At 42.3% G+C, this 26,700-nt stretch overlaps 1 protein-coding gene across 1 annotated transcript in view; it reads right to left on the reverse strand.

Annotated features, from left to right (window-relative positions):
• Nucleotides 1-26,700, reverse strand: part of LOC126263621 (ras-associated and pleckstrin homology domains-containing protein 1-like) — a 453,221-nt gene that overhangs the window by 148,845 nt on the left and 277,676 nt on the right. Inside the window, exon 8 of the mRNA XM_049960707.1 lies at nt 8,297-8,458. Coding sequence (XP_049816664.1) covers nt 8,297-8,458 — 162 coding nt within the window. The remainder of the gene's footprint in view (nt 1-8,296; nt 8,459-26,700) is intronic.

The following is a 26,700-nucleotide window of genomic DNA, read 5'->3' on the forward strand; positions in this document are numbered from 1 at the left end:
AGAAAGAAGGATCCTTTATTGTATGATTATATGATAGCGGAACAAACATTGGTAGCAGTTACTTCTGTAAAATGTCTGGGAGTATGCGTGCGGAACGATTTGAAGTGGAATGATCATATAAAATTAATTGTTGGTAAGGCGGGTACCAGGTTGAGATTCATTGGGAGAGTGCTTAGAAAATGTAGTCCAGCAACAAAGGAGGTGGCTTACAAAACACTCGTTCGACCTATACTTGAGTATTGCTCATCAGTGTGGGATCCGTACCAGATCGGGTTGACGGAGGAGATAGAGAAGATCCAAAGAAGAGCAGCGCGTTTCGTCACAGGGTTATTTGGTAACCGTGATAGCGTTACGGAGATGTTTAATAAACTCAAGTGGCAGACTCTGCAAGAGAGGCGCTCTGCATCACGGTGTAGCTTGCTCGCCAGGTTTCGAGAGGGTGCGTTTCTGGATGAGGTATCGAGTATATTGCTTCCCCCTACTTATACCTCCCGAGGAGATCACGAATGTAAAATTAGAGAGATTAGAGCGCGCACGGAGGCTTTCAGACAGTCGTTCTTCCCGCGAACCATACGCGACTGGAACAGGAAAAGGAGGTAATGACAGTGGCACGTAAAGTGACCTCCGCCACACACCGTTGGGTGGCTTGCGGAGTATGAATGTAGATGTAGATGTAGAATTAAATTTCCCTCCTCGCCCCTATGACACCCAACACACCCACCTTCTAAACGCTCCCCAAAATCCACAAACCAAAAAATCCTGGACGCCGCATTGTGGCTGGTTATTGTGCCCCCACTGAAAGAATTTTGGCACTCATTGAGCGACACATCCAGCCAATTGCCTGTAATCTAGTCTCTCATGTCAAAGACGCCAACTGCTTCCTTCACCAACTGTCCATCTTAACTACCCCTTTACCTCCTGGACACCTACTCATCACTGCTGACGCTACTTCCCTATATTAAAACATCCCTCTTGCTCATGGTCTTACCACTGTTGAACACTATCTTTCCCAACATCCTTTAGACTTCAAACCCACTACCTCATTCCCCATACTCCTTACTAATATTATCCTAACCCACAATTATCTCTTATTTCAAAGGAAGGTATATAAACAAATCCGTGGCACAGCCATGGGCACCCATATGGCACCCTTCTATGCCATTCCTTTTATGGGCCATCTAGAGGAGACCTTCCTAGCCACCCAAAACACCAAACCTCTAGTCTGCTTGGGTTCATTGATCATAGCTTCATGATCTTCATGACAGCTTCATGATCTATCTTTCTTCCTTCACAACTTCAACACCTTCTCTTCCATCCACTTCATGTGGTCCTCCCTCAACCCAGCAAGCCACCTTCCTCGAGTTGACCACCTCCTCTCTGAGGGCTCCATTTGCAGCTCTGTTCATATTAAACCCACCAATCACCAACAATACCTACATTTTCACAGCTGTCACCCTTCTCGCACAAAAGAGTTCCTCCCATATAGCCTGGCTATCCGGGGAAGGCATATCTGCAGTAACAAAAACTCCCTGGCTCAGTATGGTGAGGGTCTCACCAAGGCCTTCACAGACAGGCACTAACTACCAGACCTAGTCTGCAAACAGATCTCCTGTGTCATTTCCCCTCATAACCCCAATCCTCCCACCACACCCAAAAACCAGCCACAAAGGAGTGTCCCATTCATCACCCAGTACCATCCCGGACTGGAAAAACTGAAACACATCCTTTGCCACGCCTTTGATTACCAATAATTGTGTCCTGAAATGAGGGACATCCTACCCAATATACTTCCCACCCCTCCTAAAGTGGTTTTCTGATGCCCAATAAACCTCCACAACATCCGACTCTATCCCTATGCCACTCCCTGTCTCAATACCTTCCCACAAGGATCATATTCCTGTGGGAGACCCAGGTGCAAAACCCACCCAATCCACCCACCCCGCAGTACCTATTCCAGTTCTGTTCAGGTTTATCCTACACCATTAGGGGATGGGCCACCTGTAAAAGGAGCCATGTCATCTACCAGCTCTGCTGCAACCACTGCACAGTTTTTTTTTTTTATATACTGGCATGACTACCAATCAGCTGTCCACCATGATGAATGGCCACCGCCAAACTGTGGCCAAGAGCAGAGTAGACCATCCCGTGGCACAACATGCAGCTGAACATAACATACTTGATTTCAATGGCTGCTTCACTGCCCGAACTGTCACGATCCTTCCCTCCACCACCAGCTTTTCTGAACTGCACAGATGGGAGTTATCCTTACAGCATATTCTCAGCTGATGTAATTATCCTGGCCTCAACCTACGGTAAAATACTATCCCCAACCCTCCATTGTACAGTTTCCTCTGTCCTATCAAACATCTCCTCCCCATTCTCATCTCCCACCCTGTTTATTTGCAGCCCTCTGCCAATGCATCCGCCTGTCTTTTCCCACTCCTCTCCCTCTTGCTCCTTTTTACACTCAACTCCCAGCCCCACAACCTCCTGATGCTGCGCATATTGGCAGTCTAGTACCTGCACACTCCACCAGACAATGTTCATCTGTCTCCCAACCAATACACTACTATCCCTCCATCTTCCCCACCCTCTCCAGATTGCTGTTTGCATCCCACATGATGTTGCATTATGGCCCGAGATGCTCGACCTGGTGTTCGTGTGTCTGTGAGGTGTGCTTGCTTTTGTGTATGTATGTGTGTGTGTGGGGGGGGGGGGGAGGGGGGGGGTGAATGATGTGTCTTGCTTTACTGATGAAGGATGTGGCCAAAAGCTAGATGTGAGTGTCTTAATTGTGTCCGCGTGCAACTTGATGTGTTTTGATTATGGTAAGTAGCAATCTATCTTTTCCTACATTGTTAAAGGTATTTATAATATGGATATGATCACAGGATACATTTTATAAGAAAGATCCCTTTACAACTATAAGAGAGTTTTACATTAGTATGTCACAAACAACAGAAATTAACAGACTTTAACCAGCAAATACAGTACAGAACATAGCTAAGTTATTTCTTTTTCTAAGTGGAGCTGGATGTTATGTCCGTCACTTTTGATAGGGGGAAACAACGGCAATATGCCTTTAGCTATGATGTGCAAGCATGATGGGCTAACTTCCAAGTATGATTGTTGCACCACATAATACAAGGGGAATTCAGTAAGTAGCATTATACTTTTTTTTTTCTTGACCAATATTGGATGAAAAAACACGGAACTTGTCATGGGACATAGTGGAATATTTCCACTTCAGCCCCCAAAGTTTTATGAAGTTCCGAAAGGTGGTAGCCTTCCAAATGTTGTATGTAACAGAGCTGCAATCCAAGCAGAGAGCTGTCATTGAGTTTCTTTTGGCAGAAAACCAGAGCATCTCAGATATTCATAGGTGCTTGCAGAATGTCTATCGAAATCTGGCAGTGCACAAATGCCTGGAGAGATGTTGGGTGAGACTTCTGTCATTACTGCATAAAGGTTGCACAAACCTGTCCAATCCGCCACATGCCGCCTGGCTGCTCACATCTGTGATGCCTACGAAGTTAGGCAACACGGACACATTCATTAAAAGTGATCAATGGATCACAGCCAAGTACCTTGCTAGACAACTGGATGCTTCTGTTGGCAGTGCTGACACACTTGTCCACCAGTCAGGGTACTCAAATGTGAGTGCCCATGGAGTCATACAGGCTCTTCCAATAAGCTGGTGTTAAGTTTGTCACATTGGATGGAGATTATGTTGAAAAATATGGTTTCTTAGCCAAAAAGACTGGAGAATAATATGATGTATTGGTAATTCTGAATAAAACCAAGATGCTTCCAGAAAAAAAGTGTTGCATTACTTATGTATTGAATGTCTCTCATAGGAGGGCATTCGTTGAAACAGACAATAGGACGACACCGACAATAGGAGGACATTCAGAGTTACATTAGCGAGTGTAAACTAAAAATTGTCTATGAATAAGGACTTCTGTCAGGAGCAGATTATATACATAAAAAGGAGGTAGTAGAGCTGTAAGTGCTTTTAGCAGGATATTGTACCCTAATCAGTGTGTGTGTGTGTGTGTGTGTGTGTGTGTGTGTGTGTGTGTGTTGGACCTGAAGTAAAAGTATGAACTATTGATCTATACCAGAGAAGAGAAGGGAAGATATGTAAATAAGGACACTATCACTATGGAATATTAAAAGATTGTTTAAAAGTAATCTTTCAGTGGAAAGAGGTGTGTTTTCTCAGTTACTACCTAAGTTAGTTTGTACAGTTCACTTTGAGGTTCCTCCAAAGTAGCAAAGTACATGGATTTACCATAGTTGTTAATGTGTTCTGTATGCTAATCTGAAAGTGATGTTATAAAGAGACAATGTCTGAGTTTTGTATGCTATTCTCTAGGTTTTGGGAGACAAGTAGCAAATTACAGAATTTGAGACAACAAAGGATTGTTACTTGTTCAAAACATATAACTCATATGGTTCAGATGCAGTTTATGAATGCTGAAGGCATTTGCAAGGAAACTGGCCTCACAACAATGATTCAGTGGGAGTTTATGAATGCTAAAGGAATTCGATGAGGAAACTGGCCTCATAGCAGTGAATGTGGTGTTTCCTGCAACAACTACACATGGCCAAATCCCAGTACAGCTATATGAGTTTTGTAGTTCAATACAGTTATACCTAGAGGAACATCTATTTACACATTCATTCCTTTCCACGAGTGTTATGAGCACGGCTAGAACAGCCCTAGTTCTGGAAGCAACATATTTGACTGGATGAAATATGTGTGATTAGACTAAATGGCTAATGGACTGAAGGTGCTGGTAATGAGTAGTTCACAACAGAAAACAAAGAAATATTATAAATCTGCTTACTGTTCCATATGGATAATAAATATTCATTACCTGAGTGCTCACATCTGTAGTAACATAATGATTACCTGGTAGAAATGTTTAGAAACTTAATTAAAGTGAAGATATTACATACCTAAGATTAATGGTTTATAATCTACTGTTAAACACTCCATAGTTAATGCACATGGATAAGTACATTTACTGCTACTGGCTGTTACTGGGCAAAATTTATAACTGTGATTGTACATATAAGAGGCACTCGATATTAATGTTTGCAGTGAGAAGGTTAACACTAGTTTTAACTTTAAATACTTACTGTTCAATTAGCGTTTCACAGTGGTGACCTAAGGGTAGGAAGTGACGTGTTGCACAAGCATTGTTCTAACCGATGAATGGCGGTTGTCATTAATAATAATTATATTTTTGTAATGAATCAGATAATCTACTGTTTGGATGGACATTTTATTTACGCACACATATAATGAAATGGATGGTAGCAGCATATCTGCAATCGGGAATGACAACATCACCCCACAAACATGGTACATGCCGGTCGGGCAGCTTATCACGATTCGTCGGGAGCCACCTTCGAGCCGGGGCACAAGCCATAGAGGAAGAGTGGCTGTGACGATACTTGTGACATCGAAGGGACACGAGAGAACGTGTTATACATTCACTTAATTGGAATCTGTTAAATAAGACGGGTAGTTTGTGGGCTTTGCTTTTTTCACTGTAATTGTGCTGTTTTTACTGTTGAAGCAATTTTATAATTAACAGTGAACAAGAGTACAATATACATTGATTACTGGAAGTACCTTATGTTTTTTGAGAATCAGATGTCTGATCTGTACTCGTAACTTCCGGCAGTAAGTGCAGCATGCCGAGAAATGAAGTTCAACTGGAAGATGTCGGCGAGAGTGCCAAAATAGTAAGGCGAGCGAGATCAAGTAATAGGAAATCTTAGCTCCTGACCAGCCTCTATGTCATCACCAGATATCGCAGTAAAGAACTGGCGGAACATCAATCCATCTGATATCACAGTAGAGAAGTAGTGGAATATTGTGGTACATCAAGATATCTAAAGAATAAAATAATGTAAAAAGTACATCAAAATACCTTGAAGAACATATAAAAAGAATAATTTTATACTATATTTGGGATCAGTCCGCAGCTTGCGGTTTCGCAGTAGTGTTCTCACTTCCCGAGCACAGGGTCCTGGGTTCGATTCCCGGTGGGGTCAGGGATTTTCACTTGCCCCGAAATGACTAGGTGTTGTTGTGTCGACTTCATCATCATCATTCATCCCCATTACGGTCAGGGGAAGGCAACGGGAAAACCACCTCGATTAGGACCTTGCCTAGTACGGCAGTGGGGGTCTCCTGCATCATTCCCCTGTGCTCTGTCAAGAAGAATGAGACTTCATTTCCATTTCCATGTGGGATCAACTTAACTCTGTTTCTGGAGGTCATGAATTCTCAAGTGCTTCTTTCAAAGACTCAGCCGCAACTGGAGTCGCAGTGGAGTCACCGAAGGACGCACTCGAGAATTCATGACATCTAGAAATGTACGGTCCCAGTGTGCCAATATTGATAATTTTTGAAAGGAGCCAATTTGTATAGCTGTTTGGCGAATTTATTTGTTAAATGATTGTAATACTTTGTCCCTGGTATATTATGCAGTGGTTTTTCTTCCAAGTAATACAACAGTTAAGCATTAGAAGAATTTAAGTTACAGAGATTCTCTCTTTTCTTATCAAAGAATCTACAAACAAAATAACAATAAATGAAAAACTTGCTATTCAAATTAAACTGTTCGAAAGAGAGACATACGAGAGGTTATGTGAAGAAAAAATAATTTTGCATCATTTAACGCATACGACATGCCATCCTGGCATTTTCTACAACCTTCATCAAATCCTTTGACACAAATATAAAGGGGGTTTTTCTTTTTCTTCCCCTCAGTGTGAGAAAACTAGGCACTACTATCGAGGTAGTGTCGTATATTGTACTATCGTTTCGACACCGACTATCTGTCATGATTTGATAAATGTAGTTATAATGCGAGCCACTAAATGGCAGACATTAACAGTAGATAGTCAGATCTCTCTGCCTTCAATGAGTATCCCTCTGTTCAGTGTCTAAAGCGCACCTAACTCAGTTCTGCAGAAAAGTCACATTTTGAAAAAAATGTTACGTTTTTCACACATTCAAAGATAACTAAAGACAGCTGTGACCTCTCACCCATGAATACTTCTTTATATGTCACCTGTCTTTAAGTAGATGGTAAGAGCTCTTCTCTGTAGCCTGGCTGCATTCTCCCAGCAACCACAGTTCACCACCTGCCTCCTACTTCGTCTTCAATTCGTAGTCTCAGAAACTGTTACACCCAGGTTTCTGTACAAGTCGAGAGATTCCCAGAGTACCGACTAGCCACTACTGCACTCTCGGAATACCGTAGAGCATCTCTGTCTGGTGGTCGACCGAGGACTTTTGAGTCCAAGTTCGTGTGTCCCGGTCAGTCCTAGAATTTTTATCCATTACTTTTTGCTCCCTCCATTTCTAGCGACGTCTAGCGATGTGAAGAACTGAGAGACACACGGAGTTTCGGAGTCTTCACTAACCTTTAGGTCCCTGTGTAACTGGCAGAGTAAGTGGGATCGCAGCTAGAAGGCAGGCGAGCAGGAGGCAGTACAGGTGAAGATGCGGACCGGAGTGGCTCACTGCCTGCCGTCCTGACTGCGGAATGCCGGTTCAGAGGCGGCTGCCGTCAACTTTCGAACTCTTCCTATCTGTGTCCACAGAAAAAGCGACTATTAATTCTGAACGTCAGGTAGCATATCACTTTTATCGACAGTAGGAAACGTTTCACCTCGTGTTGGCTGGCGATTCGGTCTCGCAATTTATCAGATTTCTCGACTGAATTTTGCTCCGATAACGTCGTTTCATATAATAGAAGAGAAATAGAACATGGCTGCAGTTTGTCACCAGAAGATATTTCTCTAACAGATTGCCAAATCATAAAGGGCAACTGTGTGGAAATCTTTTTGAGGATAAATTAAAAGCAGTAATCGATTAACAGATGTATGTAGTCATTTACACATTTCTGAAATCGTCAAATTCTTCTCTGTTATGTAATCATAAATATTTTGTCACTGACTTTAAAGTCGAGTTGGTAAATATTTATTTATTTATGGATATTCCACATTTGAAACAATTTCTGAGGCCCACTGTATGAGACAAGCTGGCTGACTCTCACATCACAATTTCAATTCTGGCTGCAGTGGCAAAAACAAATAGAAATTTGCTATTAATTACAGTGCTCCCTTTTACTGACACGAATGCACAAAAAATAGCAAATTGCACAAATGTGAAGTTATCACGAACAAATAAAGATTATCACTGTCATTCTCATTATTAAAGCAGTATCGCGATGGTCTTGGGCGAACGCCTCATTGTCGACGTTACACTGGGCCCGACAGTGAGGTGGAGAGCGTCAGACGGGGCAGGCGAGTTCTGCAGCGCAGCAGGGCGGGGCGGGGCGGGGCGGGGCGCGGCACTCACCTGCCATTCCTCTTCGGTGGAGAGTGGATCGCAGGTGCCGTAAGAATCCTCGCTGAACCTCCACATCTGAAACCGGAAACAGAGTCAGCAAACAGAGTTCGAAACAGTACGCAGCAGTCGGACGAAATGAGCGGGACATCCCGGCATATGCCGTGATGTGTCCGGAGCTCGTCTGCCGAATTATATGTGGTGCAGTAAAGTCTTCTCGTACCTTCTCCGTACTCCCCATCACCTCTCGTGGTGCTCTGTGCCGAATGTAATTCCGTTCCAACAGACCTCGGAGATTTTCGGTCGGAGCATTCTCTTTAATTGTAAATGGTGAAGCACTGGAGAGGGATGTCAAATCAGTCGGGTTATACATTAACGGGCAGAAGTGACCTCTGCAGGCTACACTTGTAAAGTACACTAACCACAAATTATTACTAGCACTAATCTTCTCAGGCTGGTGACTGTGGGAATTATTTGTGGATTATTTGCCACATATATGACAAGATAAGTTTTTTCTTTAGAAAAAGCCACTGTTCTATTCTTTCTCTCCAATAGCCAGCTATTGTTTCTATCTACTGATTAACTATGCATTTATAAATAGTATCATCTGTCCACATGCTGGCAAAGATAACAATCTTTTCAATACGAACCGAACAACAACTGAAATACCAAAAATTTTCTTAAATCACTGGAGTGGCTAGTAAGTTACTTTACTACAATGAAAATTCACTTTATATACAGGTATGTTTCCCAAGAGAGGAAATAGTGTCACAAAGAAAAATAAAACATACTCTCCCTCAGACAACAGGTAGTATTTTGATCAATGCAAAAGACAAACAACCAGCTATCACAAAAAGTGGGGTTTATAAAATCACAGGTCGTGAGTGTCAGTCTCGCTACATCGGACAGATGTGGAGGTCAATCTGTACCGGTCTTAAAGAACACCACAGAACCTGGAGATTGAAGAAGCCCAATTCAGTCTTTGGAGAAGATTGCCTGAACAATAACCACAAATACACACCAGATATACAAGTCTGACACACAGAGGAAAAGGGGGTCAAACTCAACCAATCAGAAATTTTAGAAATTAAAAAACAGATTTGTATATCCCCACACCTATTATTACATGAGCAAACCCAATTCAATCATTTGCCCCTTTAAGATGAGATAACAACCCCAGGATAGATGCAAAAGTTTGGGCCCTGGTCTATCTTAGTTAAAAATATCCTGGCTGATGCATAACTTTAGTCCAGTTATTGTAGTATAATTGGTGAATGTGTAATAATGTATGTAATTTGTTAAAAAATTGTCATCGCTGCAAATGTACATTAAGCTAAGGATCGATACCTTAAGAAGTTGAGAAGATTACCTTTGTCTGGTAATCATGTTTATCTGTGCATTATCATCTTTGGGAATTGGTAATGTACTTGATAATGGGCTTATAACTCGAACTAACATTAATAATAAATTGAATATAATAGAGGGAAACATTCCACGTGGGAAAAATAAGTCTAAAAACAAAGATAATGTGACTTACCAAACAAAAGTGCTGGCAGGTCGATAGACACACAAACATACACACAAAAATCAAGCTTTCGCAACCCACGGTTGCTTCGTCAGGAAAGAGGGAAGGAGAGGGAAAGATGAAAGGATGTGGGTTTTAAGGGAGAGGGTAAGGAGTCATTCCAATCCCGGGAGCGGAGAGACTTACCTTAGGGGGAGAAAAGGACAGGTATACACTCGCGCGCACACACACACACACACACACACATATCCATCCACACATATACAGACACAAGCAGACATTTGTAAAGGCAAAGAGTTTGGGCAGAGAAGTCAGTCGAGGCGGAAGTACATAGGCAAAGATGTTGTTGAATGACAGGTGAGGTATGAGCGGCGGCAACTTGAAATTAGCGGAGGTTGAGGCCTGGCAGATAACGAGAAGAGAGGATATACTGAAGGGCAAGTTCCCATCTCCGGAGTTCTGACAGGTTGGTGTTAGTGGGAAGTATCCAGATAACCCGGACGGTGTAACACTGTGCCAAGATGTGCTGGCCGTGCACCAAGGCATGTTTAGCCACAGGGTGATCCTCATTACCAACAAACACTGTCTGCCTGTGTCCATTCATGCGAATGGACAGTTTGTTGCTGGTCATTCCCACATAGAAAGCTTCACAGTGTAGGCAGGTCAGTTGGTAAATCACGTGGGTGCTTTCACACGTGGCTCTGCCTTTGATCCTAATCCTACTCCTAATGATCCAACTCCCCAAGACACTATCCAAACTAAACCCTGCCTGGAACAGTTCCCTCCTCCGTCACAGTGGGACCCACCTCCTACCTCCCTCAAAATCACCCTCTCCAAACCTTCCAGGAATTTCTGACTTCCAGCCTTGCCTCTCAATCCTTCTTAAAAAACCTTAATCCTACTCCCAACATCACCACTGCTGAAGCCCAAGCTATCCGTGATCTGAAGGCTGACTGTTCCATCAACATTCTTCCGGCGGACAAGGGTTCCACGACCATGGTACTTGATCGTCGGGAGTATGTGACTGAGGGACTGCATCAGTTTTCAGACAACACCACATACAAAGTTTGGCAAGGTAATCCCATTCCTGATGTCCAGGCGGAGCTTCAAGGAATCCTCAGAACCTTAGGCCCCCTACAAAACGTTTCACCTGACTCCATCAACCTCCTGACCCCACCGACACCCCGCACCCCTACCTTCTTCCTAAAATTCACAAACCCAATCATCCCGGCTGCCCCATTGTAGCTGGTTACCAAGCCCCCCACAGAACGTATCTCTGCCTACGTAGATCAACACCTTCAACACATTACATGCAGTCTCCCATCCTTCATCAGAGACACCAACCACTTTCTCGAACGCCTGGAATCCTTACCCAGTCTGTTACCCCCGGAAACCATCCTTGTAACCATTGATGCCACTTCCTTATACACAAATATTCCGCACGTCCAGGGCCTCGCTGCGGTGGAGCACTTCCTTTCACGCCGATCACCTGCCACCTTACCTAAAATCTCTTTCCTCATTACCTTAGCCAGCTTCATCCTGACCCACAACGTCTTCACTTTTGAAGGCCAGACATACCAACAATTAAAGGGAACAGCCATGGGTACACCCCAGGATGGCTCCCTCGTACGCCAACCTATTCATGGGTCACTTAGAGGAAGCCTTCTTGGTTACGTCCAGGGCCTCGCTGCGGTGGAGCACTTCCTTTCACGCCGATCACCTGCCACCTTACCTAAAATCTCTTTCCTCATTACCTTAGCCAGCTTCATCCTGACCCACAACGTCTTCACTTTTGAAGGCCAGACATACCAACAATTAAAGGGAACAGCCATGGGTACACCCCAGGATGGCTCCCTCGTACGCCAACCTATTCATGGGTCACTTAGAGGAAGCCTTCTTGGTTACCTAGGCATGCCAACCCAAAGTTTGGTACAGATTTATTGATGACATCTTCATGATCTGGACTCTCAGTGAAGAAGAACTCCAGAATTTCCTCTCCAACCTCAACTCCTTTGGTTCCATCAGATTCACCTGGTCCTACTTCAAATCCCATGCCACTTTCCTTGACGTTTACCTCCATCTGTCCAATGGCCAGCTTCACACGTCCGTCCACATCAAACCCGTCAACAAGCAACAGTACCTCCATTATAACAGCTGCCACCCATTCCACATCAAACGGTCCCTTCCCTACAGCCTAGGTCTTCGTGGCAAACGAATCTGCTCCAGTCCGGAATCCCTGAACCATTACACCAACAGCCTGAAAACAGCTTTCGCATCCCGCAACTACCCTCCCGACCTGGTACAGAAGCAAATAACCAGAGCCACTTCCTCATCCCCTCAAACCCAGAACCTCCCACAGAAGAACCACAAAAGTGCCCCACTTGTGACAGGATACTTTCCGGGACTGGATCAGACTCTGAATGTGGCTCTCCAGCAGGGATACGACTTCCTCAAATCCTGCCCTGAAATGAGATCCATCCTTCATGAAATCCTCCCCACTCCACCAAGAGTGTCTTCCCGCCGTCCACCTAACCTTCGTAACCTGTTAGTTCATCCCTATGAAATCCCCAAACCACCTTCCCTACCCTCTGGCTCCTACCCTTGTAACCGCCCCTGGTGTAAAACCTGTCCCATGCACCCTCCCACCACCACCTACTCAAGTCCTGTAACCCGGAAGGTGTACACGATCAAAGGCAGAGCCACATGTGAAAGCACCCACGTGATTTACCAACTGACCTGCCTACACTGTGAAGCTTTCTATGTGGGAATGACCAGCAACAAACTGTCCATTCGCATGAATGGACACAGGCAGACAGTGTTTGTTGGTAATGAGGATCACCCTGTGGCTAAACATGCCTTGGTGCACGGCCAGCACATCTTGGCACAGTGTTACACCGTCCGGGTTATCTGGATACTTCCCACTAACACCAACCTGTCAGAACTCCGGAGATGGGAACTTGCCCTTCAGTATATCCTCTCTTCTCGTTATCTGCCAGGCCTCAACCTCCGCTAATTTCAAGTTGCCGCCGCTCATACCTCACCTGTCTTTCAACAACATCTTTGCCTCTTTACTTCCACCTCAACTGACATCTCTGCCCAAACTCTTTGCCTTTACAAATGTCTGCTTGTGTCTGTATATGTGTGGATGGATATGTGTGTGTGTGTGTGTGTGTGTGTGTGTGTGTGCGAGTGTATATCTGTCCTTTTTTCCCCCTAAGGTAAGTCTTTCCGCTCCCGGGATTGGAATGACTCCATACCCTCTCCCTTAAAACCCACATCCTTTCGTCTTTCCCTCTCCTTTCCTCTTTCCTGATGAAGCAAACATTGGTTGCGAAAGCTTGAATTTTGTGTGTGTGTGTGTGTGTGGGTGTGTGTGTGTGTGTGTCTATCGACCTGCCAGCACTTTTGTTTGGTAAGTCACATCATCTTTGTTTTTAGATACATTAATAATAGTTAAAAAGAAGATACATACTTTGTTCCTTACACATATCCAAAATCAAGTAGTCATCATGAATGTGGAATAAGCAACAAAATCTTTTAATTTAAGCTGTAATATCAAAGTTATCAGTACACTGAGATGCTTGTGACAATTCCTTGACTATTGTAGGCACACATTATCAGAGAGAAAAATCAATTTACTGCACTCAATAACATTCATCACATTATACTCCAATTATAATTTATTTGTGACTGACATTGGCATTGATAGAGAGCAGACTTGCTGGCTTATACACAATGTGAAACGTGCTTGAACTATCGAAAGTTGTGCACGCATGGAAAAATAAACGTATAATCTATTCACCTACTGTTGCTAAGATCTTTGTAGGTGCAGTGATGGGAGGCACTGCCACTGCAGTGACAGTGATCTGTTAGGATATTGTAATAACTAGCAGCACGACGAGCGTTCGGTGGCAGAGATATTGCAAAATAACAAATAAACCAAATTAGCAGAGGAAATTGTGGAAGTGCTGGACACAACTGAATTTCTGGTGAACACTATAGCCCTAACAGATGCACACAACTTGTAACTTTCACAGTGAATTGCATTGTCACTACAACTGTTGTCAGAATTTGATGAAATAATAAATTGTTCAGTGCCATTTTTCACTATACATTGATTCTCCCACAGTTTCATTATTACTTCCTTCATGTGACTTACATCATTACACCAATCTGATGACAAAGTTCAGTTTACAGCGTCCTGTGTCAAACTTTCCACTTCACTAATGTAATGTTTTTGTTCCCTACAGCATAAGCTTTAGCTTGAGGCCATATTAGTTGAATGGGCATGAAGTGGCAGTGGTATGGTGTCACTCTGGAGATCCTATGAGTGTATTTTTCTGGCAAACAGATGTATAACATATAAAGGAGGTTCGTTCTGAGCCACAAGTTTCAGTAATTCACCCTTTGTACAGTCGTCTCGTGTGGGAATGTTTTTCCGTTGTATCCATTCAATAATTTCTCACTTTCTGGAAGCTACCTCAGACGCCTTATTGAGAATAGCCAAATGATACCAGCATTTTCTGTAAGTATTACTTAATGCTTTTCCAAGTAGGACACAGGACGAGGAATTCCGCTCTATGCAAGACACCTCAGTTTCGTTTCACCCAGATATGTTTCAGCACTTTTTGTGCTATCTTCAGTGGATTATTTTATTTTGTTGCTTACATGAAGCTACTGCTATACAATCTACAACTTGTTGTGGCTTTGATTCTTTTGTGTTTCCTCATATGTTTTGGCGAGGTGAATACACTGATTTCTGTGACTAATGGACAATTGACAATGCATTTTCTACAAATTTTCAAACATGGACCCATGCTTGAAAATTTGTAGAAAGTGCATCGTCAAACGACCCAAAGTCACAGAAATCAGCATTTCACCTCGCCAAAATGTATGAGAAAACACAAAAGAAACAAATCTGTGACAAGTTATAGATTGTGTAGCAGACTAGCTACCAACACAAATACCCAACAGCTTCATGTAAGTAAGAAAATAAAATGCCCCCCAGAGGTTGCACAAGAACTGAAGAAACATGTCTGGGCGAAACGAAACTGTAAAGGTGTCTTGTGTAAGGTGGAATTCCTCATCCTATTTTCATAGGAAGTACGGATACAAGAAAAACTGCAACTCCACACAATGCTTTCGCAAGTTTTTCAAATGTGAGTCCTTAATTCACAGCTGAAACTCTCCCTTCACTTATTACTAGTAATCAGCTGTTTTCTTCTATCCAAACAAAAACCTACAGTTTTTCACGACGGCTGCATTTCGTGTACAGTAACATACGACCTACAGTCCACCAAATGTAAAGTATCAAGCAACCACATTTTTCACTGAAAGTTCTCTGAATTAAAATCTGTTGGTTTCAGAGTTTCAGAACATTATAATATCCGCGACCACCACGATTTCAGACTTGCGAGGCAAAAAAATGAAAGTTTTTAACCAAATAGGTGATCCTAATGATAAAGATTGTGAATCCGACATTGTTCTTTTCAATATTTTTGCCCAGGAAGTAGAATGTTTACCATTGTACCAACTTTAGCTATATATAAAGCTTCACCTTCTTGCAATAACAATATTTTTGTCGCGACATCACTGAGCACTCAAAAGTCGCTGGGCACTTGGCACTCCTTCCCCTCTCCTCCCACAGCCGTTCCCTTTGGCCCCTGCTCGTGCCCGTGCATCAGGTGACACGCCGAGCATGTGGAGCCCACAAAACAGCTGCGATTGGCCGGTGATGCCCTTACCATTTGACTCGTGGAAACATCAATCGCGAAGTCATTTTAATCTTAGTATATTGCAATGGAGATTTTTGAAAGCCAGATTTTATATAAAGTGTCACCAATAAATCCTTTCAGCTCCTTTTAAACTCAACTTGATTAGTAATTAAACTTTTTATGGCTGCTGGTAAGTTATTGAAAAATGTGTGTTCACCAACAATGGGCACCTTTCTGGACCAAAGTACATGACTATATGACAGCAAACATTATTCGTATTTTTAGTATCGATTGCACAGACTGACACATCGGTTTGGAAAATAGATACTAATTACAACAAAATACATTATGGAATACATGTATTTAGAAGCAGCAGTTTGTATGCTCTGCTGCTGCTGCCTCTCTGGTACCTTCTCGAGTTCACACCACAAATAACTTATACCGTTCACTACTCGTCAAACTTTAGCTCAGTTTGATGAGTTACAATAAAAATTGATCCTGTGCAACACTGTGGAATAAAAGTAAATGAAGACTGCTAGCTTTTTTATTTTGTAGCGTTTATGTGTGACAACATTTGCACTGCAAATGAAGATTAATTTATGTGCCTCAACAGTTCTGTGGTATGCTCCTACAAAATTGAATGTATTATCAAGTTGTAATCACAAGCATTTAATATTGTCAACTTCTTCTATCACAGGGCTTCCCAACCTTTTCAGCTGGCGGACCCCTTCTTCAGTCGAAAATCCATGGTGTGCCCCTAGTCAGTCAAGAGCACAGTAACTTTAAATTCCAGAATGAAACCCATGGGAACTGAAAGCTTCTTAATGCAAGTGCCATGTACCCAACGACTCCCCCCCCCCCCCCCCAAAGTATCAATAGTCTTTGGTTTAGAGATGAATGAAAACAACTTGAAATTACAATCCAATTTGAATTCCCACTGTATCCAGACACTTACTAGTGGATTTACTCCCTTTGTTCAACACACCATAGCGTGAATAAACTTACTTGGTAACTGACATTTCACACATTGGAGCTGCCTTCCTCCAAGAGCAATCAACGTCACGTCCAAACTGTTCACTGCTGACAAGCTGCCACTTGTGGTCTGTTCACTTCCACTGTTTGGCTATTGTTGTGTAAGGAGCACGCATATTTCGTAACAGTCGTGTGTGTTTGTGTGTGTGTGTGTGTGTGTGTGTGTGTGTGTGGGGGGGGGGGTTTCAACCCTAGTCTTACACACTATTAACCTAAGTTTAACTTCTGCTTAGGACAACACACACACACACACACACACACACACACACACACACACACACGAGGGAGGACTCGAACCTCCGGCGGGAGCGGCCGCGCAATCCACGACTTCATGGCGCCCCTTAGACTGCGCGGCCATTCCGCACAGCTGTGAAGGAAAGAGGCAGACCCATGATTCGGGATACAAACACATCACGAAAGAAAAGAGGCCAAGGAATTGCCTTTAAAGGACTATTGTGACATCTGTTGTGCAATGTGAGGGAATACATTCACCCAGTTTACATGTGTTTCCAAAATAGGATTTCTTAAGCCGATGTCCCAGTTCCGCTTTTGGTTGGTCGGGTAAACACTTCAAAATCAATTCTGGAAATCTGCTTTTATAAAGCCGTTTTCCAGTTTTCGTGCCCACGTAAATAGCTAGGAAAGCCTAGTTATTTTTACGTCTTTGCGTATCTACTGAATGATAGCTGTCAGTCCATAGCCGGCAGCTAGTAGGCGGCATTGCAACAGTGTACTGTCAGTTGGTTGCTGGCAACTGGCAGGCAGCGTGGCTGCAGTTTAGCCACAACTGACAACTTCAACTACTACTTGGACACTATATCGTGGCAGTCAGCCTCGACTATAAACAATTAGAAAAACAAACAAACAGACTCTCTTTATTTCTATATAAGAAGACAAAGCATTTCACAGAACGTAAGACTTTTTTTTCTCAAATTCTGGTGGAGTTGGTTTACCTTCTACAAGGTGGCACGTGAAAAGTCCTCATTTGTTTATGCTCGCAGCCAGTTGCCACAATATAGTGTCAGAGTAATAGCAAGTAATTGTAATTGAAGTATAGGCAGGCCATATTTTTAACTGAGAGGATGGAATATATTATAAAGAAAAGAAATTAGCTTTAGAATCAATTTTCATAACAAAAATATCGATGCCGGAAACAAAATTCCTACAGAGTTATAGTTCAGGTACGTTCACTGAGCATCTACGAAGGAAAATGCTTTCTTCTTTACTATAGATGAGTCTGTAGGAATAATAATGGAATCCTAATGTGATGGTTGAGGGTGCTTCTGCTGATACAATTTTGAAAAGTTGGGTTCAATTCTTGACAACTGGAGACGGATGTCTGGTTCCGCATCTAGACAGCTTCGGTACTTAGTTTTGTGGTCAGCATACATTGAGAATTCACACATGTATGTTGTGGCAAATGGAAGAAGTACATGTTTTGCCTTTTCAATAAGGGGGTAGTATTTCTTGTTATCCAAACGGGTCCAAAAGTGTGAGTAACCGTCAATGTCAGAACTTGATTTCAACGTAGGGTCTGTGGCAATTTCCGTCAACAACTCATATTCATTTGATGATAGAATGTTCGGCTTTTTGGATACAGTGAATGGGTTGACCACCCATTTGTATTTCTGCAGCTTCTCACCTTCAGCTGTTGGGAAATAATGCTCCAATAATGACATCAAGCTTCGGAGATGTTCCAGGATTTGATGAAACAAATTCTTCCTAAGCACAAATGTTTTGTTTTTCAAAAACTCCTTGAGAAGAGGAAAACACTCGACCTCCCCCTCCTCGACACTCTCTGTCCAAAAATTGATTTTCCTCTTTCATGCTCGAACTTTGTCGATAGCAGTGACCTTTGTTTCACTTTATCCTTGGAGTGAAATATTCATTTCATTCATTTTGGAGAAAATATCTGACAAATAGGCTAGTATACACTGCCAATTTTCGTCATTAATAAGGTCTGCTAATTTGGTGTTATGCTCCAAAAGGAAAGCTACGACTTCCAATCTTAATTTGTACAACCGAGAGAGTGCATTCCCACGTGAGAGCCACCTCACTTCTGTGTGGAGAAGTAGGGAACGATGAAGGCTTCCCATATCTTCACACAGTATTGTGAAAAGTCTTGACTTCAACGGCCTTGATTTTATGTAGTTGATGTTTTGAATGGATTCCTCTAAAACTTTCTTGAACGAAACAGGCATTTGTTTCATAGCTAAAGTGTATCTGTGGAGAGCACAATGTCTACTGCTGTAATTCTTGGTGATTTCTTTTATTTTCGTTATTGCTCCGACTGTAGGACCTGTCATAGCTTTTGCACCATCTGTGCACACGTCTATGCAATTAGACCATGAAACTTCGTTAGTCCTTAAAAAAATCATCTAATAGACGGAATATTTCACCACCTGTTGTGTTGGCAGGTAGTGATCTGCACAATAAGAGGTCCTCCTCAAAACATCCAGAATATTCATAACCGACAAAAGCCAATAAAGTCGCTAATTCTGCAACATCAGTGGATTCATCTATCTGCAGAGAAAACGAATTGTGTTGGATGCGAGAAACAAGAGTGTCTTTCACATCATTTGACATGTCAACAATGCATCTCTTGACAGTATTGTTTGATAATGGCACCGAAGATACAAGCTTTACTTCCTTTTCATCTAGCATGCAAGAAACAATATCATTAACACACGGCTTCTTGAGATTTTCTGCAATGGTATGAGTTTTGCCTGTTTTTGCCACTCGATAACTAACCAAGAAATAAGCTTTTAATGAATTTTCATTAATTGTTTTTGCACGAGTTTTCATGCAATGCTGAGAAGAAGATAGTTCAGCACTCTTCCTTTTGAAAAAATCAATGTCTTTAGCCTGGAAATCCGGGTGAGTACCTTCAAAATGATGGCACAATTTAACTCGTACCATTGAACTGTTCGGAAGGACTCGTGCACAAATTACACACTGAGCTTTACCCTCCTTTGTCTCCATAAAGCCCATTTCTAAATAGCTTTCATTGTACTTACGCTTCTTGGTTATTCCACTTCCACAGGACATTGCAACCGATGGAGTACTTGCAGCGTTTTCACATAATAAATCCGGCTGTGGAGCTTCTTGTGATTGTTGTTCCTTTGGTTGTCCTCCCTCCTCATTCATTTCAACTGAAAACTTCCCGTTGTGAAGGCGATGGAGAAACTGCACCCTTCTTCAATGATCCTGACTTCAGCCACCGATCCATGATAAAAGTAATAAACTTGTCAAAAATCGACTTATGAAATAGGTAGTGCACTGACAAAGTAAGTTTAACATTTAATGATGCCTGGGGCACATATGTGCCAGCGAGCCTGTGATTGGCTGACAAAGCTCGTTCTGTGCATGCGTAAAAGGTTTCAGAGCATCTAGCGCCGTGAGCCGTATTGTTGAGAAACAGTCGTCAGAGATGCCGCATTCTCTGGCACTAAACTGTGTACGCGTTATCACTTAGGAACCACTAAGGCTGCTTGGGAATACGACCTGAAGTAAAAGTACACTTTTTCACACACACACACACACACACACACACACACACACACACACACACACACACACACACACACAAAACGATGAATTTGATTTTCACATTTTTATTCAATAATTTTACTCATTATTTTACACGATTTGGTGAAAGGTGGCCGCGGACACCCTAGAAAGAGCCGGTGGACCCCTAAGGGGTCCGCGGGCCACACGTTGTGAATCCTTGTTCAATCAGCTTGTCATCACATTTTAGGCATATACTGGGTGAGGGGGGATCTTACACGTTTTGAAATAGATAGTGTGTTTTCTTCAAAGATTATTTTTCAAAGATTAGTGACAATGAATTGGCTATCAACCATTTATCAATGTCAACAGAAAGTGTAACACTGCAAGGAGACAATGTGTGGCCAGTACTGCAAGTACAGCTAGATGCCAAATACTGATGCCAGATGCCAATACTCAGATGCCAAATACTAGCTATTGTCCTAGCTTTTGCATCTGCTAGTTCCTTTACGAGACAGGAAAGAAGGTCGGGAAGGAACACCCTCACCCTCACCCTCACAAATGGCTCCGATGTTTGTTTGGCCTCCCTGCACTTCCCAACTTATTCCTCTAACTAACTGTTCTGAAAGCCAGGATAGTTTCTTGTGTTTCTACATGTCTGCCTGAGTACTGGCCAACCATTCTGGCACCCAATTTTGTAATAAGGTACTGTTTTAGTTAGGCCTGTAATATTTAGAGGTTTACAACTAGTAAGTTGGAAGCCTATCAGCTCCTGTTAAAGACTTGTGCATTGGCACGAGAAACTATAAGGTCAGTCAGATGAAAATGAGATAAGATGGGAAAAGAGTAAGTGGGCCTTATTGTAGGGTGTGTAAGGACTTCCTAGGGTGCAGAGATGAACAGCCCATATGGAAATTATTTTTACTTTGAGTGCCTCAGTTTTAAATTTGACAGTTCTTGTGATAAGCCAAAAATAGCATTATAGAGCAAAAATACTGGCAAAGGAGTCTTCGTAAGCTGTTCTGTTATCAACACTACGCAATACTCTTGCTATATGCCTCTGTGAAATACACTCCTGGAAATGGAAAAAAGAACACATTGACACCGGTGTGTCAGACCCACCATACTTGCTCCGGACACTGCGAGAGGGCTGTACAAGCAATGATCACACGCACGGCACAGCAGACACACCAGGAACCGCGGTGTTGGCCGTCGAATGGCGCTAGCTGCGCAGCATTTGTGCACCGCCGCCGTCAGTGTCAGCCAGTTTGCCGTGGCATACGGAGCTCCATCGCAGTCTTTAACACTGGTAGCATGCCGCGACAGCGTGGACGTGAACCGTATGTGCAGTTGACGGACTTTGAGCGAGGGCGTATAGTGGGCATGCGGGAGGCCGGGTGGACGTACCGCCGAATTGCTCAACACGTGGGGCGTGAGGTCTCCACAGTACATCGATGTTGTCGCCAGTGGTCGGCGGAAGGTGCACGTGCCCGTCGACCTGGGACCGGACCGCAGCGACGCACGGATGCACGCCAAGACCGTAGGATCCTACGCAGTGCCGTAGGGGACCGCACCGCCATTTCCCAGCAAATTAGGGACACTGTTGCTCCTGGGGTATCGGCGAGGACCATTCGCAACCATCTCCATGAAGCTGGGCTACGGTCCCGCACACCGTTAGGCCGTCTTCCGCTCACACCCCAACATCGTGCAGCCCGCCTCCAGTGGTGTCGCAACAGGCGTGAATGGAGGGACGAATGGAGACATGTCGTCTTCAGCGATGAGAGTCGCTTCTGCCTTGGTGCCAATGATGGTCGTATGCGTGTTTGGCGCCGTGCAGGTGAGCGCCACAATCAGGACTGTATACGACCGAGGCACACAGGGCCAACACCCGGCATCATGGTGTGGGGAGCGATCTCCTACACTGGCCGTACACCACTGGTGATCGTCGAGGGGACACTGAATAGTGCACGGTACATCCAAACCGTCATCGAACCCATCGTTCTACCATTCCTAGACCGGCAAGGGAACTTGCTGTTCCAACAGGACAATGCACGTCCGCATGTATCCCGTGCCACCCAACGTGCTCTAGAAGGTGTAAGTCAACTACCACGACCAGCAAGATCTCCGGATCTGTCCCCCATTGAGCATGTTTGGGACTGGATGAAGTGTCGTCTCACGCGGTCTGCACGTCCAGCACGAACGCTGGTCCAACTGAGGCACCAGGTGGAAATGGCATGACAAGCCGTTCCACAGGACTACATCCAGCATCTCTACGATCGTCTCCATGGGAGAATAGCAGCCTGCATTGCTGCGAAAGGTGGATATACACTGTACTAGTGCCGACATTGTGCATGCTCTGTTGCCTGTGTCTATGTGCCTGTGGTTCTGTCAGTGTGATCATGTGATGTATCTGACCCCAGGAATGTGTCAATAAAGTTTCCCCTTCCTGGGACAATGAATTCACGGTGTTCTTATTTCAATTTCCAGGAGTGTATTTAATGTGAGCTCGTGAATACTGGCTTCATTAATTTGTTTCCGTATTCGTCCGACACCGGACTCTCGATCTCCGTGTCCAACATCGGACTCTCGGTCTCCGTGACACTGGCAAGTGGGTCATTCCACGTCAAATCATCCAGAAATTTTAGGACATGACATCCATCATCACGCAAATCCTTGAGATTTTGGGCAGTGGAAGTTTACCTAGATATATTCACATTTCCAAATTGTAAATGTTGCAAGTCAACCACTTCTTCACATATGATAAAAATAAATTGTATAGATTCAGGAATTCAGGCTTTCATAGACGAGCTCCTTTATAATTTAAAAAATGCAATAGTTCCTACAGTTTTGCAGTGGAAGCTTGATTTTTTTAGTTAAAGAGGAAGGTTTATATTTTTATAGTCACTTCTTTTAGTGAATATCCATCATCTACATCTCAGAAAAAATTGTAAATAATTTCTTTTAAATAAAATCCAAGCACAGATATAATTTTTTAAGGTATTGCCCCCTCATAGATACCTTTGAAAAATTTACAATATTATTATAAATATTCCATTATGTCACACAAAACGAATCAGTTTGTAGAAATAATGCAAAGTGTGAAAAACAATGTCGTCGTAAAAGAAATACTGAAGTTGCTAATTCATGACTACCATGTCACCACTAAATTGCTCAAGTTGGCTACACTGGATTTCCCCATGATCAAATCATATCTGAGAACACTGTTTTATTGCCACTACATGTATTGCATCATCCAGTTCCTTTGTTTTGAGTCATATGTTCACTGAGTGTGCAATTCTGAACTCTTGTACTGAGTTGTACCCAGAGTCAATTATTGGTCAAAAATTCAATTGTTGCAGTTTTTCACTATCCATTCCAAAACAAAAGTAAGTCCCCTAATGTTACAATAACAATGTGAAATGCTTTTGTAATGAAACAATGAGATAGAATGATTTTTCATTATTTAATTACTTTTTTGGTTAAACCAATTATCTTTTGAATTATTTACGACAAATATTGGTTTTATGACTGAAGCAGTATGGAAAGACAAGTAGGCAGTGTTTTCTTGAACAGTATCTGCAAGATATATGTGATAATGCCCTGACTTGTGTGAATGAACTGACCAGTGATGAACAAGAACTTTTATTGTGGCAAAGCAACAATCATTCACATTGTGATTTAAGTGTTTCATGTGTGTGTGTTAAACACAAAGAAAGGTATCTGCGCACATTCTCTCTACATAAGAAAATTTGCTGCGATCCCTTCAAGTGCCATAAATGATGTTTCATCTGGATTGCATGAAATTAGTTTAGAAAGGCAAAAGGATGTTCAAAATGAGAGGCTTTAGCATTATTCCTTGGGAGAAAATGTGCCCAAGTTGTATCAAACTTATTAATGAAAAACAAGCAAGTGACTACTCATCACCAGACTATATAAACGACAGTAATGTCAAGGTGCAGACTCCTGAAAAATCTGTGCTCAATACTTGTTTAACTAGCTTAGGAGTATTTCCTGAAAAGCTGCATTTTCGGTATGCAGTAACCAATAAAATTTCACATACAAATCAAGTTGAGCTGGCTGCTGATGAAAGCACTATCCCTGACAGTGATTTATCAGAACTGGAAGAAAAGGCAAAACATCACGATGAACTCATAGACAAAATCAAACAGAAAATTAATATGCAAATAATCGTGAAAAAATCCAGTTACTTACTCTTGTGCCGCCAACTTGGTCTTGACAGAAAGTCAGTTCTGAATTTCAGGTTTCTGAATATCTGCTATGACAAGCAAGAGCTCTTTTAATGGAGAAGGATATATTATTGATGGCTGAGCAGAAAAGGGGAAAGACATTGCCACATGACACACTGCAAAAAATAGTTTCTCTCTCTCTCTCTCTCTTTTTTTTGTTTTTTTTGAAAAAAGACAAAGTGAGCACCAGCAAAAATAGCCACAAACAATAGCGTCTTGTTTCAAGTAATTTAACTGAACTGTATTATCTCTACAAAAAAAATTCCTGAAGACACAATAGGATTCTCAAAATTTGCTTCTCTTCGACCAAAACTGTGAATACTTGCAGGATCATCCATTTCTATTGAAGAGACATACCAAGATCTAATTATAATAACAACATGTGATATAAATGACTGAGCCTGTACGCTTCGTCTATGCGAAAAATGCTCCACCAGTTCAGTTCATTGCTTCAAACCCACTTAGAAAATGAAACAGAAGACTATGATCCTGATGAGGTTGTTCAGTACAGTGGATGGGTATCAACTGATAGAATGACTAAGTGTTCAAATCACTTTTCTGTCAGAATTCTGACGCACTAATTTAGAAAACTAAAAAACTTACTTTACACACTTTTATTTCTCAATCACAATCTGATTACCTGAAAATGAAGAAGGAAACACGTGATGAAGGATCAGTGTTAATTTTAATGGATTTCATTGAAAATTTCTATTTTGTTGTTCAAGATGAAGTACAGGGGTACCACTGGAACAATGGCAACTGCACTCTTCACACCATCATATAGATTACATAAAGGACAAACAGTTGCATGCAAAAAAGTATTTGTATTGTTTCTGATGATCTAGAATGTGATGTTGTTTTGGTGTACCAGACTCGGAAGACTGTTTAATTTTTTAAAGTGTGAATTTCCAGAAATTCATCTTGCCTATGTTGAATATTTCACTGATGGTTGTCCAGCACAAGGTTGTCCAGCACAATATAAAAATTGTAAGAATATTCTGCTACCATGAACACAAGTTCAACATAAAGTGCAGGTGGTCCTTTTTTGCTACCAGCCATGGTAACTCTCCCTGTGATGGTATTGGTGGCACTGTTAAAAGACTTGTCACAAAAACAAGTTTGCAAAGAGTTTATAAAGATCAAATACTTACAGCTTCACAGGGATTTGAATTTTGCAGCAAGAACCTGCAAGACATTTCATTTCTCTGTGTTTCAAAAGATGAAATGGTACAAGTCAGACATTCTCTTTCTCAGCACTTCACAAGTACAAAAACAATTCTTGTACCAATATAACCAACCAAGACTGGAGCAAAAATGCTGAGCTGTGATATGGATTTTACTATCATGCATGATTTCTCAGATGCACTTCCACCACTAATGCCAGAATACACTGTGCAGCCCAACTGCTATGTTGCATGTGCATATGACTCTTCGTGGTATTTGGGAATTGTTGTATAACCCACAGCAAGAACGAACGTCTGTATCTTTCCATATAAGCTCTGATTTCCCTTATTTTATGGTGATGGTCATTTCTCCCTACGTAGGTTGGTGTCAACAAGTTATTTTCACATTCAGAGGAGAAAGTTGGTGATTTGAATTTCGTGAGAAGATTCTGTCACTACGAAAAACACCTTTGTTTCAATGATGTACACCCCAAATTCTGCATCATTTCAGTGACACTATCTCCCACATTTTCACATTTTCGCGATAACATAAAACATGCTGCCCTTCTTTGAACTTTTTACATGTACTCTTTCAGTCCTTTCTGGTAAGGATCCCACACTGCGCAGCAGTATACTAAAAAGAGGATGGACAGGCATAGTGTAGGCAGTCTCCTTAGTAGGTCTGTCACATTTTGCAAGTGTCCTGCCAATAAAACACAGTCTTTGGTTAGCCTTCCCCACAATATTTTCTACTCATGCCATCCAATTTCAGTTGTTTGTAATTGTAATTCAGAAGTATTTAGTTGAATTTATGGCCTTTATATTTGACTGATTTATCACGTAACCGAAGTTTAACAAATTCCTTTTAGCAATCATGTGGATGACCTCATACTTTTCGTTATTTAGGGTCAACTGCCAACTTTCGCACCATTCTAATATCTCTTCTAAATCATTTTGCTATTTTTTTTGATCTTCTGCTGCAAACAACCTAGGATGGCTGCCCAAATTGTCTCCCAAATCGTATATATAGATAAGAAAGAGCATAGGGCCTATATAACACTACTTTGGGTAACGCCAGAAATCACTTGTGTTTTACTCGATGACTTTCCATCAATTACTATGAACTGTGACC

The sequence above is a fragment of the Schistocerca nitens genome, chromosome 6, assembly GCF_023898315.1.
Source record: "Schistocerca nitens isolate TAMUIC-IGC-003100 chromosome 6, iqSchNite1.1, whole genome shotgun sequence".
Taxonomy (NCBI): Eukaryota; Metazoa; Arthropoda; class Insecta; order Orthoptera; family Acrididae; genus Schistocerca; species Schistocerca nitens.